Genomic DNA, 16,113 nt, shown 5'->3' with positions numbered 1-16,113 from the left:
GGTACTTTATAGAAGGAGTTGACTAGATTTACAACCCTCTGCAGCTTCTTTTGGTCCTGTGCAGTAGCCCCCACCCCACCATACCAGACAGTGATGCAGCCTGTCAGAATGCTTTCTATGGTACATCTATAGAAGTTCTTGAGTGTATTTGTTGACTTACCAAATCTCTTCAAACTCCTACTAAAATATAGCTGCTGTCTTGCCTTCTTTATAACTGCATCGATATCCCCATGCAATTTGAGAGTTTAAGCACTTTTGTAAAGAATGGAGAAAAGTTGCAGTGCCCAGATGTGCAAAGCTGATAGAGACCTATCCACACAGACTGTAATTGCTGCCAAAGGTGACTCTGCTAAATATTGACTTGTAGGGGGTGAATAGTTATGCAATCAATTATTTTTTATTTATATTTGTAATGAATTTAGATCACTTTGTAGAGATCTGCTTTCACTTTTATACTAAAATCTTTTTCTGTTAATTAAATCCACTGTGATTCAATGTTGTAAAACAATCAAATATGAAAACTTCCAAGAGGAATGAATACTTTTCATAGGCACTGTATACACACACAGAATGTATAATTATATATGGAAGCGTAGTGGTTAGCACTACACTAATTACATCCTGGAGAGTCAGAGTTTATCTTCTGTACCGTCTGTATGTCCTTTCCGTGACCGTGTGGATTTTCTCCCACATTGTAAAAATGAACTGGTTATTTCGTCCAGTGATTAGTCTAGGATTCAGCAGGTGGGTTCTTGGGCGGCGTGGCTCGTTGGGCCCGTTCCGTGCTGGATCTTTAGATAAATAAATGACTTTCCATCCATCTATCAGACATCAAACTGCTTTTAATGTTCTCTATTACTTTAGTTTAGTTTCTCGAACGACATTATGAGCAAATTCTCCAAACTTTTCTTCCTGTGGAGCAACTCTTCCTGATAAATCAATTGAAGTGTATTTTTAATCTTCGCAAATTTTCACTGTTCCTATTTACTGCCATTTGTAATCGATGCAAAAATATATACATATTTTTAAACTGCTTGATGCAGATTTACTTTGTAGCAGAACTCCACCAGCTTCGGGATTCCCGCAATCCCGCGCTTTGTAAAAACTCACTTCCGGAATCGGGGGTAGGGAACGGCAGCGATCCCCGGATGTGACGCACGAATCTTGTTGCCGTCCCGAAAGCGCTCACGTGACCGCTTTTTTTTATATAAAAACGCCTCTGACACCCTGCGGTTTATTTATTTTCTGAAAACGGCTATAAAAATTATTCCCTTTTTAAGCTCTCGAAACACGACGACAACAACTGTAAGAGTGAAAGAGGGGGTGGGGTGTATGTGCGGCTGTTAGTGCGAGCGATCCCTTGCCTTCAGGGTGCGGGAGCATCGGGGCCCGGCGAGATCGACCCGCCCCGTGTCTTTGTTCGGGAGATTCCGGTGAGACTACTTCACTCTTCCCCTTCCCTTTCGCCTTCTCCCCGACCGGTTGAATGAGGCGGGGGAGCGAGTGGTAGCGGTCGGGCTGCGGCCGCGGGCGGCGGGCCTGCCGGTTGCCTGGGTAACCGGCTCCCCTCCCCCCGCGTGCGTGCTGGTCCCGGCGCGCCTGTCAATCAAGCCGCTGGGTCGAGCGCTTCCTCCTCTCTCTGTGCCGGGGGGTGGAGGGGGGAAGCGGTCTGAACGAGCTCGTCTGCGGCGACAGGAGGTGTACGAGGACGCCGGCGGGCACAGGAAGCATGGGCGCTTATCTCTCTCAACCTAACACGGTGAAGAGCTCCTGCGAGCGATCCACCGACAAATTCGGCTTCGGCGTCTCGGCCATGCAAGGCTGGAGGGTTTCCATGGAGGTGAGTGGCGACTGTGTGAATAAATGCACAAATGCACACGTTATCTACAAGGGGCCTTGCATTTGGGCTTTGCCTAGCCCTGACCATCTTGTATCCAATCGCTCCCTGTTTAATGGTGCCGGTTGACAGATGGGAACAATCAAAATCACTTGTTCATTCCACTCCCGTAACAATGAACGATAGTGTGAACAAAGCGATAAAATACCGTTTTTGAGATCGGTCTAATTTGAAAATGGGAAACTAAAAGAGAAAACTTTCAGTGTTAGTTCAACGAATTAGAGTAATCTCGGGAAGATCGCATTTTCCACCTCGTGGTTTGAAAAGAAAACAGCGCGCCAACATTGGAGGTCTATTCGGTTATCCAGGTGTACTAAGTGCAAATGCATGGCTCTTTGTAATTTTTACACTTGTAAATGTTGTTAAGCCTGATGTGTTTTTTCATGCTTGTAGTTTTTAAGCAAATGTCGGCTTTTGCAAACGAACACCTCACCCAGATTCGGTAACTATTGTTTTTCTTAAGGATTATGACTTCACTGCATGTTATTGGTACATTTAATTGTATTAGAATTCATTTTGTCTTTGGTATTACCAGCAGATTACCAGTGGCAGTTTAATTAAACTTCTGACAGCCTTGGCTTCAGAATCCCTGCAGAAGGGGTATGGTGATAGCAGGCATAGTACAAAATTTAGCTGATTTAAAACACAGAAGAAGTGAACATTTTGAATTAATGCATACAGGTTATGGAATGCACTTTTAGGGGTGGTGGTAGAGCCAGATGCATTAGGGACATTTAAAAGACTCTTAGATAGGCCCAAGTAATTGAGATTGTGTTTCTGAAGATAATGAGACCATGGAGATTGTCAGTCAAGACCCTCATGCCTGTTCTGTTGGTCGTTGAGCTTAATGCTGATGTGTATGTCAATTCTATTTAATCACCTTGGCTTCATTTCCCTTTAAGGCCCTGATAGCTTCTGTCACCTTTAGCATTGCCCTCAAAGCTCTAGGAAGTTTCTCATCTCTAAATAAATATAAATGTCCTCTTCCAAAATTATTCCCTCCTTTTCAACATTAAACACTTCTTCAGGAAAATGGGCACCTCCTTATCTGCTTCATTTTGATTCCTTGGGGAAATTTTCTGTCGTCGAGGCACCTGCACTTGCTGCTTCCTTGAATCAGGTGGTGATGAGGAGGCGTACAGAAGTTAGATGTGTCGTCTGGTTAAGTGCAATTGCAATAACAACCTTGCACTCAATGTCACTCAGAGAAAGGAGCTCGCTGTAGGCTTGCAGAAGGCAAAGTAAGGAGAATGCACACCAGTCCTCATTGAGGGGGGAGTCAGTGGTGGAAAGGACGCGCAGCTACAAGTTCCTGGGTGGTAACAGCACCGAAAGGATCTACCCTGAGCAGAACACATTTGTTGCAATAACAAAGAAGATATGCCTGCAGTCAAGAGTCTGTGGAGATTTGAAATATCACCAAATTCTCTTGCAAATTTCTATAGATGCATGGTGAAGGGTACTTGGACTGGTTGCACCACAGCCTAGTATGGAGCCTCCAGTGTACAGCATTGCAAGAACGTGAAGAGATTTATGAGAATGGTACCTGGAGTTACAGGGAAAGGTTGCTCTTTCATCCAGGGAGAGGTTTGGACAATATCAAAGTGATTAGTCAAAAGCTTTTTCCAAGTATGTAAAAATAAATAAGAGAGATGAGAGTGGATATAGGACCACTAGAAAATGAGGCCGGAGAAATAATTACAACGGACAAGGAGATGGCAGATGAACTAAATGAATATTTTGCATCAGTCTTCACTGAGGAGGACATGAGCAGTATGCCAGATGTTGAAGGGTGTGAAGGAAGAGAAGTGGGTGCAGTTGCTGTTATAAGAGGGAAGGTGACCTAAAGGTACATAACTCACCTGGACCAGATGAACTGCACCCTAAGGATCTGAAAGAGGTAGTGATAGAGATTGTGGTGGCATTAGAAATGATCTTTCAAAAATCATTGAAGACTCTGACTTGTGCAGAACACCCTGAAGGTTAACTTGTAGGTAGAGTCGGTGGTGAGGAAGGTAAATACAATGTTAGCATTCATTTCAAGAGCTCTAGAATACAAGAGCAAGGTTGTGATGCTGAGGCTTTATTAAGCACTGGTGAGGCTTCACCTTGAGTATTGTAAACAGTTTTGGTCTCTTCATCTAAGATGCTGGCATCGGAGAGGGTTCAGAGATGGTTTGCAAGGATGATCCCGGGAATGAAAGTTATACGAGGAACATTTGATAGCTCTGGGTCTGTACTCGCTGGAATTTAGAAGGGTTGGGGGGGGGGTGGAATCTCATAGAAACCTTTTGAATGTTGAAAGGCCTAGACAGAGTAGATGTAGAAAGGGTGTTTCCCATGGTGGGGGAGTCTAGGAGAAGAGGGCACAGCCTCATGAAAGAGGGGCGTCCATTTAAAATAGAGATGCAGAGAAATTTCTTCAGCCAGAGAGTGGTGAATTCGTGGAATTTATTACAACAGGCAGTGGTGGGGGCCAGGTCCTTGGGTATAATTAAGGCAGAGCTTGATAGGTTCTTGATTGGATACAGCATTAAAAGTTACAGGAAGAAGGCTGGGGAGTGGAGCTGAGGAGGGGAAAAAAGGCTCAGCCATGATTGAATAGTGGCACAGACTCAATGGGCCAAATGGCCTAACTCCTGTCTTGTGGTCTTGTGTTGGATCTTCCTTAGACCAGAGGAGAATGAAGGTGCTGTCATCAAAGCTTATATAATGAGGGATAGAAATAAGGTGAATAGTCAGTCTTTTCTGTAGCATTGGGGAATCCAAAACTAAAGGGCACAGATACAAGATATGGGGGGGGGGGGGGGGTGGGAGGAGAGAGAATTAAGAGACCTGAGGGGGTGACTGCTTTACATGGAGAATAGTGAGTACCTTGAATGAGCTGACGAGAGAATGGTTGAGACAGGTTCAATTGCAACACTTAAGGATAATTTGGATTGGTACATGGAGGAATGGGGCTTGGGTGGTTCTGGGCTAAAATGCAGGTAACTTGGACTAGTAGGTAGGAAGTGGTGGTCATCATGGACAATTTGGGATTAATGGTCTGTTTCTGTGCTCTATTACTCTGACTCTCAGGTGGCATACAAAGCCATCTCTGTTCTAGGCGCAACCCTCCCACCACATAGGACATCCTCAAAAGGAGGTGATTCAAGAAGGCCACCATCTGGGACTTGCCCTGCGCTCATTCCTCCCAATTGGGAGAAGGTACAAAAGCTGGAAGACCCCTACTCAACAATTTAGGAACAGCTTCTTCCCCTCTGAACTCGGATTTCTATATGGTTTATATGCACTACCTCATTTTTTAAAAAAATCTCTTACGAATTTGTTTTTCGCTGTTCTGCTGCAAACAACAGTTGCAGCCACAGTTGTGATCATAGCAGGTGATGTTACCTGAGCACTGAAAATTCTTTGTGTTATCTGGCTTGTAGTGCTGTTCATATCAGTTGTAAAAGTCTGGATATTTTTAATAGATGATTCATTCTCTAGCACAAAGTTTCACTCGCTGGCCCATTGTTTTGAACTGAGCAATACAAACTATTTGTTTCTATTTTCACTGTGTCCTTTTTTTAATGTCCAATAGACGTGATGGAGAAGTTCACTAAATCGTAGAATTGCTCAGCCCACTGAGGCCATTGAAGAATGATCTTGCTCTTTTTATAGCAATACTGTTTCTGTTATTGTAAGCCCATCACCTCTACTGGAGCATAGGCAGCTTGCTGAAGTCCTCTGTCCTGGGCCAATCTTTCAATATGTAGCCCATGGTAGACCCTTCCTTGGCCAGACATGGGGTTGCTAGCCCCTTGCCCAATCTTCCTCCTCTTGTAACTGAGCTTGGGAATGTCCATGGCATAGTTAGTATGTTTGTTTTTTTTTAAAGTTGGATAAATATTTGAAGGTCATAATGTATTCTGCATCCATGGTGTATTCTGGATTATTACTGCTTGTTAGGTAATGAAGTTTTCTTTCCTCATTCCCCTTTCTTTTGCCAATGCCTGTTTGTGTCCTCTACCCTTTGACCTTGTTGATGTTTCTCTCTTTGCCCATTTCAACTTAACAAATCAAACTTGCATATCTTCAGAAAATCTATCATATCTGGGAATAACCTTAGATTCTTGATCCTTGTAATTTCCAGAGTTGTTCCAGAACCTCTTTTCTGCATCCTGTCCAGAGCTTTCACACTTTTCTTAAAGCATTAGTGGCTCGAATCTGATGTATTACCCTGGCTGTGGGCTAACCAGCTTTTGTAGCGCTCCTGTGTTTACGAAATGTGGAATCCCAATGCTTCATTAACTACATTTTCAAAGTTCTGTTCTATTCTAGACATGTATAGATGCATGTATGTTGAAACTCTTTTGCCTTTATTCATTATTCATTGAATATAAACTGTTCTCGCTCTGTATTTCATTAGTGATGTGGCTATCTGTGTTGTGAAAGTCCTTATCTACCACCAACGTTGATCATACTTCCAAGCTTTGTGTATTCTATAAATTGTACTTGTTTTGTCCTTTAATATGCATGTTAAAAGTTAAATGTTCCAAGTTTGTGATTCCATTTTTGTAGTGCATCCCTTTTTTATAAATCAATGGTATAATTATTTTTGGATGGATACTCTGCTCACAAACAGCAATCCCGTCATGTATGTTCCTGTACAAAGTCAAAGTCCAAAGCAAATTGCTCTGCTATTTTTTAATCAGTTGGCAATGTTGTTTAAATAACAACAATGATTGATGCTGGGAACCTTGTATGTGATGTATATTAACGAAAGTAGGAGGTGCGATAAGTAAATTTGCAAATGGAACAAAATTTGGTGGTGTTGTGGATAGTGGGAAAGGTTGTCAAATGCTACAGCAGAATATGGATCAGGTGAAAAGTTGGATGGACTTTTGGCTGATGGAATTAATACTGATAACATATGCAGTAATTGGGAGGGTGTAAGAGCATAGTGACCTTTGAGTTGAAGTCCATAGTTCCCTGAAAGTGCCAACATAGTTAGATGGTGGTGAAGAAAGCAGATGGCATACTTGATAGGTCAGGCATAGGATTTAAAAGCTGGAAGTTGTTACAACTTAACAAAACACTGGCTAGACCACATCTCAAATCTTGTGTGCATTTCTAGTTGCTGCACTATAGAAACAAGGTGGTTGTGTTGGACAGAGTACATAGCAGATTCACCAAGATGTTGCCTCTATTGAATAGTCTGGGCTTGTTTTACTGATAGCAAAGGAGGCTAAGGGGTGCTTTGATAGGTGAGTATAAAATTATTAGAGGTATAAAGTGGATAGGCAGAATCTTTTTTCCATGCTAGCTATATCTAGCACATGAGGTTATAGGTTTAAGTTGAAAAGGAGTTGAAAGGGGGAACTGAGGAAGTCTCTCCCCCGCCCTGAGTTTGGAACTGGTGGTGAGAGGAGTCAGATAAAAATTGCTGTTTAGATAGGCACTTAATCAAGGCAGAGAAGGATATGGACCTTGTTTATTTAGATGGGAAGAGTATTTCTGAAGACCCACACATCAAATATTTGAAGCTGGAGCAACAGTTAATCTGCCAGAGGAACTCAGCAGGTCAAGCAGCATCAGATGGGATGGTGAGGATGAGGAATTGTTAACATTTTGGTTCAACACCCTGCATCAGAAAGCTGGGAGTCAGTTGATTTCTTGTCTGCCACAGACATGGCATTTCTGGCATCTATAATTCTTTGTAAATTGATGTTACTTTAAATGTTTTTTCTCCTAGGTATTTATGCTTTCGTTATTGTGATGACTCTGTAGTATTGATTTATGTTGGTGCTGTTGGAGGGATGGATGTAAGATTAACAAAAAGAGAACTTGAATTATTACTGATAGTAACCTAGCCCATAGTGTTTTCCACAGGTGAAATAAAGGTGAGTTGTATATTCTAAAAGACCACAGATAATGACTTAGTTTTGAAGCAAAATAATGTGATTCCATGATTGCTATTTTTCAAGTGTTAATATCATTGGATTGACATTCTTTTGATAATGAGGCATCAACACTGAAGTGTGAGCCTTTATAATTGTTTTGTTAGACTTTCATTCTATGTTAAATCTCAAACATTTGATGTCCAACTTAGTGTAGATCTGTCAAGTCACAATCACTTTGAAGTGTCAAAGTCAATAAACGATGATGATAAGATAGAGCAACATGAGGCCGCTCAATCATCCCAGTTTTGTTTTCAACCTTATTCTCTCCTTGTCCAATCAATAACCTATCAATCTCTTCCTTAAAAATATCTCTGGACTTTGTCCATCCTGGGATCCTGATTAAAACTGGGTGGTATGATTTGGTTTTCCAAAGCAAAATATTGCAGGTGCTGGAAGTACTCAGCTGTTGAAGCAGCATTAATGGAGAGAGGTAAACAGAAGATATTTTCAAATGATGACTTTTCATCTGTACCAGGTGCAGTTACAGAAGCTGGGGCATGCAGATGACAGAGAACAAATGACCATTTAGAGCAACACACATCAAAGTTGCTGGTGAACGCAGCAGGCCAGGCAGCATCTCTAGGAAGAGGTACAGTCGACATTTCAGGCCGAGACCCTTCGTCAGGACTAACTGAAGGAAGAGTTAGTAAAAGATTTGAGAGGGGGAGGGGGAGATCCAAAATGATAGGAGAAGACAGGAGGGGGAGGGATGGAGCCAAGAGCTGGACAGGTGATAGACAAAAGGGATATGAGAGGATCATGGGACAGGAGGCCCAGGGAGAAAGACGGTGGGGGGGGGGGACCAGAGGATGGGCAAGGGGTATAGTGAGAGGGACAGAGGGAGAAAAAGGAGAGTGAGAGAAAGAATGTGTGTATAAAAATAAGTAACAGATGGGGTACGAGGGGGAGGTGGGGCATTAGCGGAAGTTAGAGAAGTCGATGTTCATGCCATCAGGTTGGAGGCTACCCAGACAGAATATAAGGTGTTGTTCCTCCAACCTGAGTGTGGCTTCACCTTTACAGTAGAGGAGGCCGTGGACAGACATGTCAGAATGGGAATGGGATGTGGAATTAAAATGTGTGGCCACTGGGAGATCCTGCTTTCTCTGGCGGACAGAGCGTAGATGTTCAGCAAAGCGGTCTCCCAGTCTGCGCCGGGTCTCGCCAATATATAGAAGGCCACATCGGGAGCGCCAGTATATAGAAGGCCATATCGGGGCCAATATATAGAAGGCCACATCGAGATGCTGCCTGGCCTGCTGCGTTCACCAGCAACTTTGATGTGTGCTGCTTGAATTTCCAGCATCTGCAGAATTCCTGTTGTTTGACTATTTAGAGGCCTGGAAAGGAATGGTACTGAAAGCCAGTGCATAACAAAAGTTGTGTGTTTGGCAGGTTATAGTTGAAGGAGCCAAAGATTACATGCTGAAGTGAGGAAGAAAGAACTCAATCTTGGAAAGGGGAGAGGAGGTTATAATGGCTGATTGCTTAAAACTGATGAGTTTGGAAGATAGTCAAGAGTCTTGTTGGAAGATGAGAGAATTACTCCTTTTACCTGTATTGAGGTTTATTGGAGCAGTGTGGGTGAGAGGAGACCGAGTAAATAATTTTTAAAGACACTGTGTTACTCCTTAAGGATAATTGGCACACACCAAAGGCTGTCAGAATTGTATTTCGTTTGTTGTCTTGTGATAAATGCTGATGAATCGTACATCAGTGTGTCTGTCATTGGTTATAATTTTTTTTTCATTGTTTTAATCAAAATCTGGCAATGTGTTACTCAATTTTGTATTATTTGATTGAAATGTGATCTAATTTTTTTGTTTCAGGATGCCCATAACTGTATACCAGAGTTGGATAATGAAACTGCTATGTTTGCAGTCTATGATGGACATGGAGGTAAGCGGCTCTGAGCGAAGAATATTTTTGCTGCACTGTTGTATCTTTTGTGCATGTGATGTAGGACAGACATAGATAGGCCTTTTAAAGTGGGCTTCACATGACTTTCTCTTGTCCTTCTAGTCTTAAACACGGCTCCCTGAGTTGAGTTCCCATGTGAAGTTTGCAGCCTTGGATGTTAATATATAAAATGAGCTGATGTTTGTTGCACTTTGGCTCAACATTCCCTGTTCCACAAGCCCTGTAAGAAATAAAAAGGAAATCTCTATTTCCTCTTCAGCTCCCTCAGGCAGTTGCTGGATACACTCAGTGGCTATTTTATTGCATACACCTTATTAATCCAGATGTCTAATCAGCCTGTCATATGGCAACAACTCGATACATTAAAAGCCTGCAGACATGGTCAAGAGGTTCAGTTGTTATTCAGATCAAACATTATAATAGGGAAGATCTAAGTGACTTTAATTGTAGAATGATTGTTGGTGCCAGATGGTGTGGTTTGAATATCTCAGAAATTGCTGATCTGTGATTTTCAAACACAACAGTTTTTAGAGTTTATAGAGAATTCTGTTTTTTTTTTTAAAACAAAGCATCCAGCAAGTGGCAATTTTGTGGGCGAAAATACCTTGATAGTGAGAGAGGCTAGACTGATTCAAGCTGACAGAAAGGTGACAATAACTCTAACAAGTTCAAGTTTAACTATCATTCAACCATACATGAACACCCATGAAGACAGCCAAACAAAACTGCGTTCCTCCACGGCCAAGGTGCAAACCACGGTACCAACAGTCATACACAGCACAAGACTCGTATAGCAAATATAAGATGGCAGTAAAACATAGTGACACTAAAAAATATAATATAGCTCAAGTCCCTGAATCACGTGCCCTTTAAATTGATGGTGCATGAGTGTTATCAGCAAGAACAAGCAGTTCTCAGCAGTCTGGGGACCAATGCAAACATGCAACCCTGTGTCATTCCACTGACTGAACACTAGAGGGCGGCACTGATGGACGGGGCCAGCCCCTGACCCAGCATGGACGCCTCCACCTCTGGACTCTGTCTCAAGCTCACTTGCTGTCTGTCTTGCCTATAACCAAGGGATTTTACATTATCAATGTCCAACAGTGTCTTGTGGTCCCAAGTGAAACAACATAGACAGTCACTCGCTGTTAGATTGCACACAGCCTTCGTGCATCAACTCCAATGTCGCCACGTAGCAGACAGGAACACAATCTGCACCAAGTCCAACTCCTTCAGCTGTGCACAACAGTGGTGTGTAGAAGACTTCAAGTTGATGGCCTACAGCAGCAGAAGACCACACCGGGTTCCACCTCTGCACGTAATACACTGGCTACTGAGAGTAAATAGCTTTCTTTGAAATCGCTGATTCCTTCCTTCCATTTGCAGTTGTTTGCAGCCCTTCAGTCAGGAATGTTGCAGACACTTTCCACTAATACAACACAGGAGTATAGAATATCTAAGGTAGTTTGGAACAGTGACCAAGATATTTTATAGACTGTCTGATGATTTCTGTCAACTTAAATTTTATGATTGCAATTTTAACTTTGTAATTCGGTTTTAAAAAGAGAGCTTTAATTCCACAACAATATCTAGTTGTTTAACTAGATATTGTTGATCTGCATGTTTTCTCACTCCAAAATCAGGAATCTATGCTGAAAACTCTAAAAATTCAGTATATTTAATGGGGCTGTTAATAAAATGTTGGAATGTTGAGGCTTCTGATGTGCCTTGATTGGCAGCAGAAGTCTCAATGGATACAATTAAATATTCTCATTGCAGCCTGATACAGCTTAAAGATCACAACTGCTTCTGAGGTTAGTATAGTCAACAAAGATGTCTTAATGTGATTAAATGAACATTCACTGCTTAAAACTGATGGAATCAATGCCAATTGTGGACATACTCCTCGCCAGATTCCACGCAGGAGAAGTGGCTGCAGGTCAGGGATACAAGTGCGTTTAAGGAAACTGCCAATACTGACTATCTTGCTGGCATATGTGCAATCTCTGCTGAATAAAATTGATGATTTCAGAGCTAGGGTTGCTGATTCAGAGGACATTAGGACCGTATGCGTCCTCTGTGCCACGGAATCCTGGTTAACTCCCTTCTGTACCGGATGCAGTGATTCAGATCTGTAGAGTCTCTCAAAAGCAGAGGTGGAGGAATATGCCTCATGATCAACTCCTCTTGGTGCATAAGTATATCAGTGCTGTCCCAGATCTGCTCACTAGACCCGGAATATCCTCACAATTAAGTGCTGTCTGTTTTACCTACCACGGGAGATTTCTGTGATTACTCTGGTAGCAGTGTATATTCCACTTCAGGCCAATGTCAGTCAGGCTTCAGATAATCTGAGCAATGGGATCAACATGCACGAAACAGCGCACCTTAATGCCTTCACCATCGTTTTGGGAGATTTTAACCAGGTCAGTCTGGAAAATATCACTAAGGAATTACCATCAACAGATCACTTGCAACACTAGAGGAAATAACACACTGCACCATTACTACACCGCCATCAAGAATTGCTTACCGTGCTATCCCAAGCCCACTGGTAAGTCTGATCACCTGGCTGTATTTCTACTTCCTGAGTATAGGCAGAGACTGAAGACTGCAGCACCAGCAGTGAAGACCAAGAAGGTATGGACAAGCGAAGCACAGGAGCACCTAGAGGACTGCTTTGAATCGGTGGTCTGGACCATATTCAGGGATTCATCTTTGAATCTGGATGAGTATGCTGCAGTTGTTACTGATGTCTTTAAAACCTGTGTGGATGAATGTGTGTGTCCACAAACACTTACTGTACATTCCCAAACCAAAAACTGTAGATTAACCAAGAGGTACATTGTCTGCTGAAGGCTAGATCTGTGGCATTCAAGTCTGGTGACATGGGTCTGTACCGGAAAACCAGGTATGACACGCAGAGGGCTATTTCAAAGGTGAAGAGACAATTTCAAACGAGGATGGAGGTGACATCGGTTGTAAGACAACTCTGGCAGGTTTGCAAGACTTTACTTCCTACAAAGTGAACCCAATAGCATGGATGGCAGTGATGCTTCACTACCAGATGAACTCAATGCCTTCTATGCCTGCTTTGAAAGAGAGAATATAACTGCAGCTGTGAAGATCCCGGCAACCGGTGACCGTGTGATCTTTGTCTCGGAGGCTGATGTTAGGCCGTCTTTAAAGAGGGTGAACCCTCAGAAGGCAGAAGACCCTGACGGAGTACCTGGTAAGGCTCTGAAAATGTGCGCCAACCAACTGGCGGGAGTATTGAAGGACATTTTCAACCTCACTGCTACGGGTGGAAGTTCCCACTTGCTTCAAAAAGGTAACAGTTATACCAATGTCTGAGAAGAGTAGTGTGAGCTTTTTAATGACTCTCGCCCAGTAGTACTCACGTTTACAGTGATGAAATGTTTTGAGAGATTGACCATGGCTAGACTGAACTCCTGCCTCAGCGAGGACCTGGACCCACTGCAATTTACTTGTTGCCACAATAAGTCAATGGCAGATGCAATCTCAGTGGCTCTTCACATGGCCTTAGACCACCTGGACCAATGTCAGGATGCTGTTCATTGACACTGTAGCTCAGCATTTAACACCATCATTCCCACAATCTTGATTGATACGTTAGAGAACCTGGGCCTCTGTACCACCATCTGTAATTAGATCCTCGACTTCCTGAACAGAAGACCACAATCTGTGCGGATTGGTGATAATATCTCCTCCTCGCTGACGATCAACACTGGTACACCTCAGGGGTGTGTGCTTAGCCCACTGCTCTACTTCCTCTATACCAATAGTCATAGTCATACTTTATTGATCCCGGAGGAAATTGGTTTTCGTTACAGTTGCACCATAAATAATAAATAATAATAGAACCTTAAATAGTAATATGTAAGTTATGAAATAAGACCAGGACCAGTCTATTGGCTCAGGGTGTCTGACCCGCCAAGGGAGGAGTTGTAAAGTTTGATGGCCACAGGCAGGAATGACTTCCTATGACGCTCTGTGCTGCATCTCGGAGGAATGAGTCTCTGGCTGAATGTACTCCTGTGCCCACCCAGTACATTATGTAGTGGATGGGAGACATTGACCAAGATGGCATGCAACTTAGACAGCATCCTCTTTTCAGACACCACTGTGAGAGAGTCCAGTTCCATCCCTACAACATCACTGGCCTTATGAATGAGTTTGTTGATTCTGTTGGTGTCTGCTACCCTCAGCGTGCTGCCTCAGCACACAACAGCAAACATGATAGCACTGGCCACCACAGACTCGTAGAACATCCTCAGCATCGTCCGGCAGATGTTAAAGGACCTCAGTCTCCTCAGGAAATAGAGATGGCTCTGACCCTTCTTGTAGACAGCCTCAGTGGAGACAAGAGGGTGTACAGGAGTGAGATATGCCAACAAGGTGTCGCAGCAACAACCTTGTGCTCAACGTCAGTAAGATGAAAGAGCTGATTGTGGACTTCAGAAGGGTAAGATGAAGGAACACATACCAATCCTCATAGAGAAGCCAGAAGTGAAGAGAGTGAGCAGTTTCAAGTTCCTGGGGATCTAACCTGGTCCCAACATATCAATGCAGCTATAAAGAAGGCAAGACAGTGACAGTACCTTGGAGAGCACTCTGACAGGCTGCACCACTGTTTGGTATGGGAGGGTGGGGGGGGGGGGTGGTGGCTACCTCACAGGACCGAAAGAAGCTGCAAAAGGTCGTGAATTTTGCTGGCTTCATCTTGGGTAATGGCCTACAAAGTACCCAGGACATCTTCAAGGAGCGGTGCCTCAGAAAGGCAGCATCCATTATTAAGGACCCCCAGCACCCAGGGCATGCCCTTTTCTCACTGTTACCATCAGGTAGGAGGTACAGAAGCCTGAAGACACACACTCAGTGATTCAGGAACAGATTCTTTCCCTCTGACATCCGATTCTTAAACGGACATTGAACCCATGAACACGACCTCACCTTTTTAATATATATTATTTCTATTTTTGCATGATGGTTAATCTATTCAATATACATGTACTGTTATTTATTTTTACTTTTTTTCCCTCTATGTTACGTATTGCAGTGAACTGCTGCTGCTAAGTTAGCAAATTTCACGACACATGCCGGTGATAATAAACCTGATTCTGATTCTGAAATTTTGGTGTCAAGAGCATGCCAGTTTTTGACTCCTCATCTCCTTTGATGTCCCCCCTTTGCATTTGTTGTGCTTCCACATTTGTACTTTTGGGATTCAACAACCCTTGCCTCTTGTAACTTCTGATTCCTGAAGGAATTCTATATTATCGTCGACATATGTTGTGAAATTTGTTGTTTTACAGCACCAGTACAGTGCAATACATAAAAATGCTTTAGGAAATACTGGAGTGATGGAGTTGGCATCCATCATTTTGGACCCCCACCACTCACAGCATGCCTTTTTCTCATTACATTCAGAGGAAAGGTAGACTCTCACTAAGCATTTTAGGAACAGCTTCTTCCTCTCAGTCAACAGAATTCTAAATGGATACTACCTCATCTTTTTGCTTTTTTCCTGCGCAATTATTTGTATATTTATTTTAATTTACAATAAATTTCATGATCTATGTCAATGATGATATGGAATTAATTTGGGAAAATTGTGCCTTGGATCTTACAAGAGGCAAGGGTTGTTGAGGAGGTTGATTTCTCCACTTAACGGTTTCTGAATGGGCAATGAACCTATTATTACTTTTCCTCTTTTTGCTCTACTTAGTTAATTTTTATGTATATATTTCTTGTTATTTATGGACAGCAGCTCGGCATTCAAAACTATTGTTCCCTCATCTAATCAGTAAGCTTCAAAACTTTGGCTTCAATACCTCATAGTGCAATTGGGTCCTGTATTTCCTCACTTGTAGATCCCAGTCAATTTGGATTGGCAACAGTATTTCCTCCACAATCTCCATCAGCACAGGTGCACCATAATGCTGTGTGCTTAGCCCTCTGCTTTACTTGTTTTATATTTATTATTGTGTGGCTAAGCACAGCTCCAATGCCACTGTCATAGGCTGAATGAAAAGTGGTGATGAATCAGCATATATCAGGGAGACTGAAAATCTGGCTGGATGGTGCCATAACAACACCTCTTGCTCAATGTCAGCAAGACCAAGGAGCTGATTATTGGCTCAAGGAGAAGGAGGGATTGGGGAATGAAAGGTGGAAAAGGACAGCAAACTTTAAATTCTTTGGTGTTACTTCAGTAGACCTGTCCTGGATCCAGCACATAAGTGCAATTATGAAGAAAGCATAGCAGCGAGGCTACCCCCTTGGAAGTTTGCAAAGATTTGGCATGATATCTAAAACTTGAACAAA

General features: G+C 42.7%; 1 protein-coding gene across 1 annotated transcript in view; it reads left to right on the top strand.

The window, feature by feature from the left end:
* Nucleotides 1-1,197: 1,197 nt before the first annotated feature.
* ppm1g (protein phosphatase, Mg2+/Mn2+ dependent, 1G) overlaps nucleotides 1,198-16,113 on the top strand; it is a 51,268-nt gene continuing 36,352 nt past the window's right edge. Inside the window, exons 1-2 of the mRNA XM_072265808.1 lie at nucleotides 1,198-1,840; nucleotides 9,672-9,741. Of these exons, the coding sequence (XP_072121909.1) occupies nucleotides 1,730-1,840; nucleotides 9,672-9,741 (181 nt within the window). The 5' untranslated portion in view covers nucleotides 1,198-1,729. The remainder of the gene's footprint in view (nucleotides 1,841-9,671; nucleotides 9,742-16,113) is intronic.

Source organism: Mobula birostris, chromosome 8 (assembly GCF_030028105.1).
Source record: "Mobula birostris isolate sMobBir1 chromosome 8, sMobBir1.hap1, whole genome shotgun sequence".
In the NCBI taxonomy this organism is placed as follows: domain Eukaryota; kingdom Metazoa; phylum Chordata; class Chondrichthyes; order Myliobatiformes; family Myliobatidae; genus Mobula; species Mobula birostris.
Note: the sequence above shows the minus strand (reverse complement) of the source record. Positions and strands in the feature narration are given on the sequence as shown.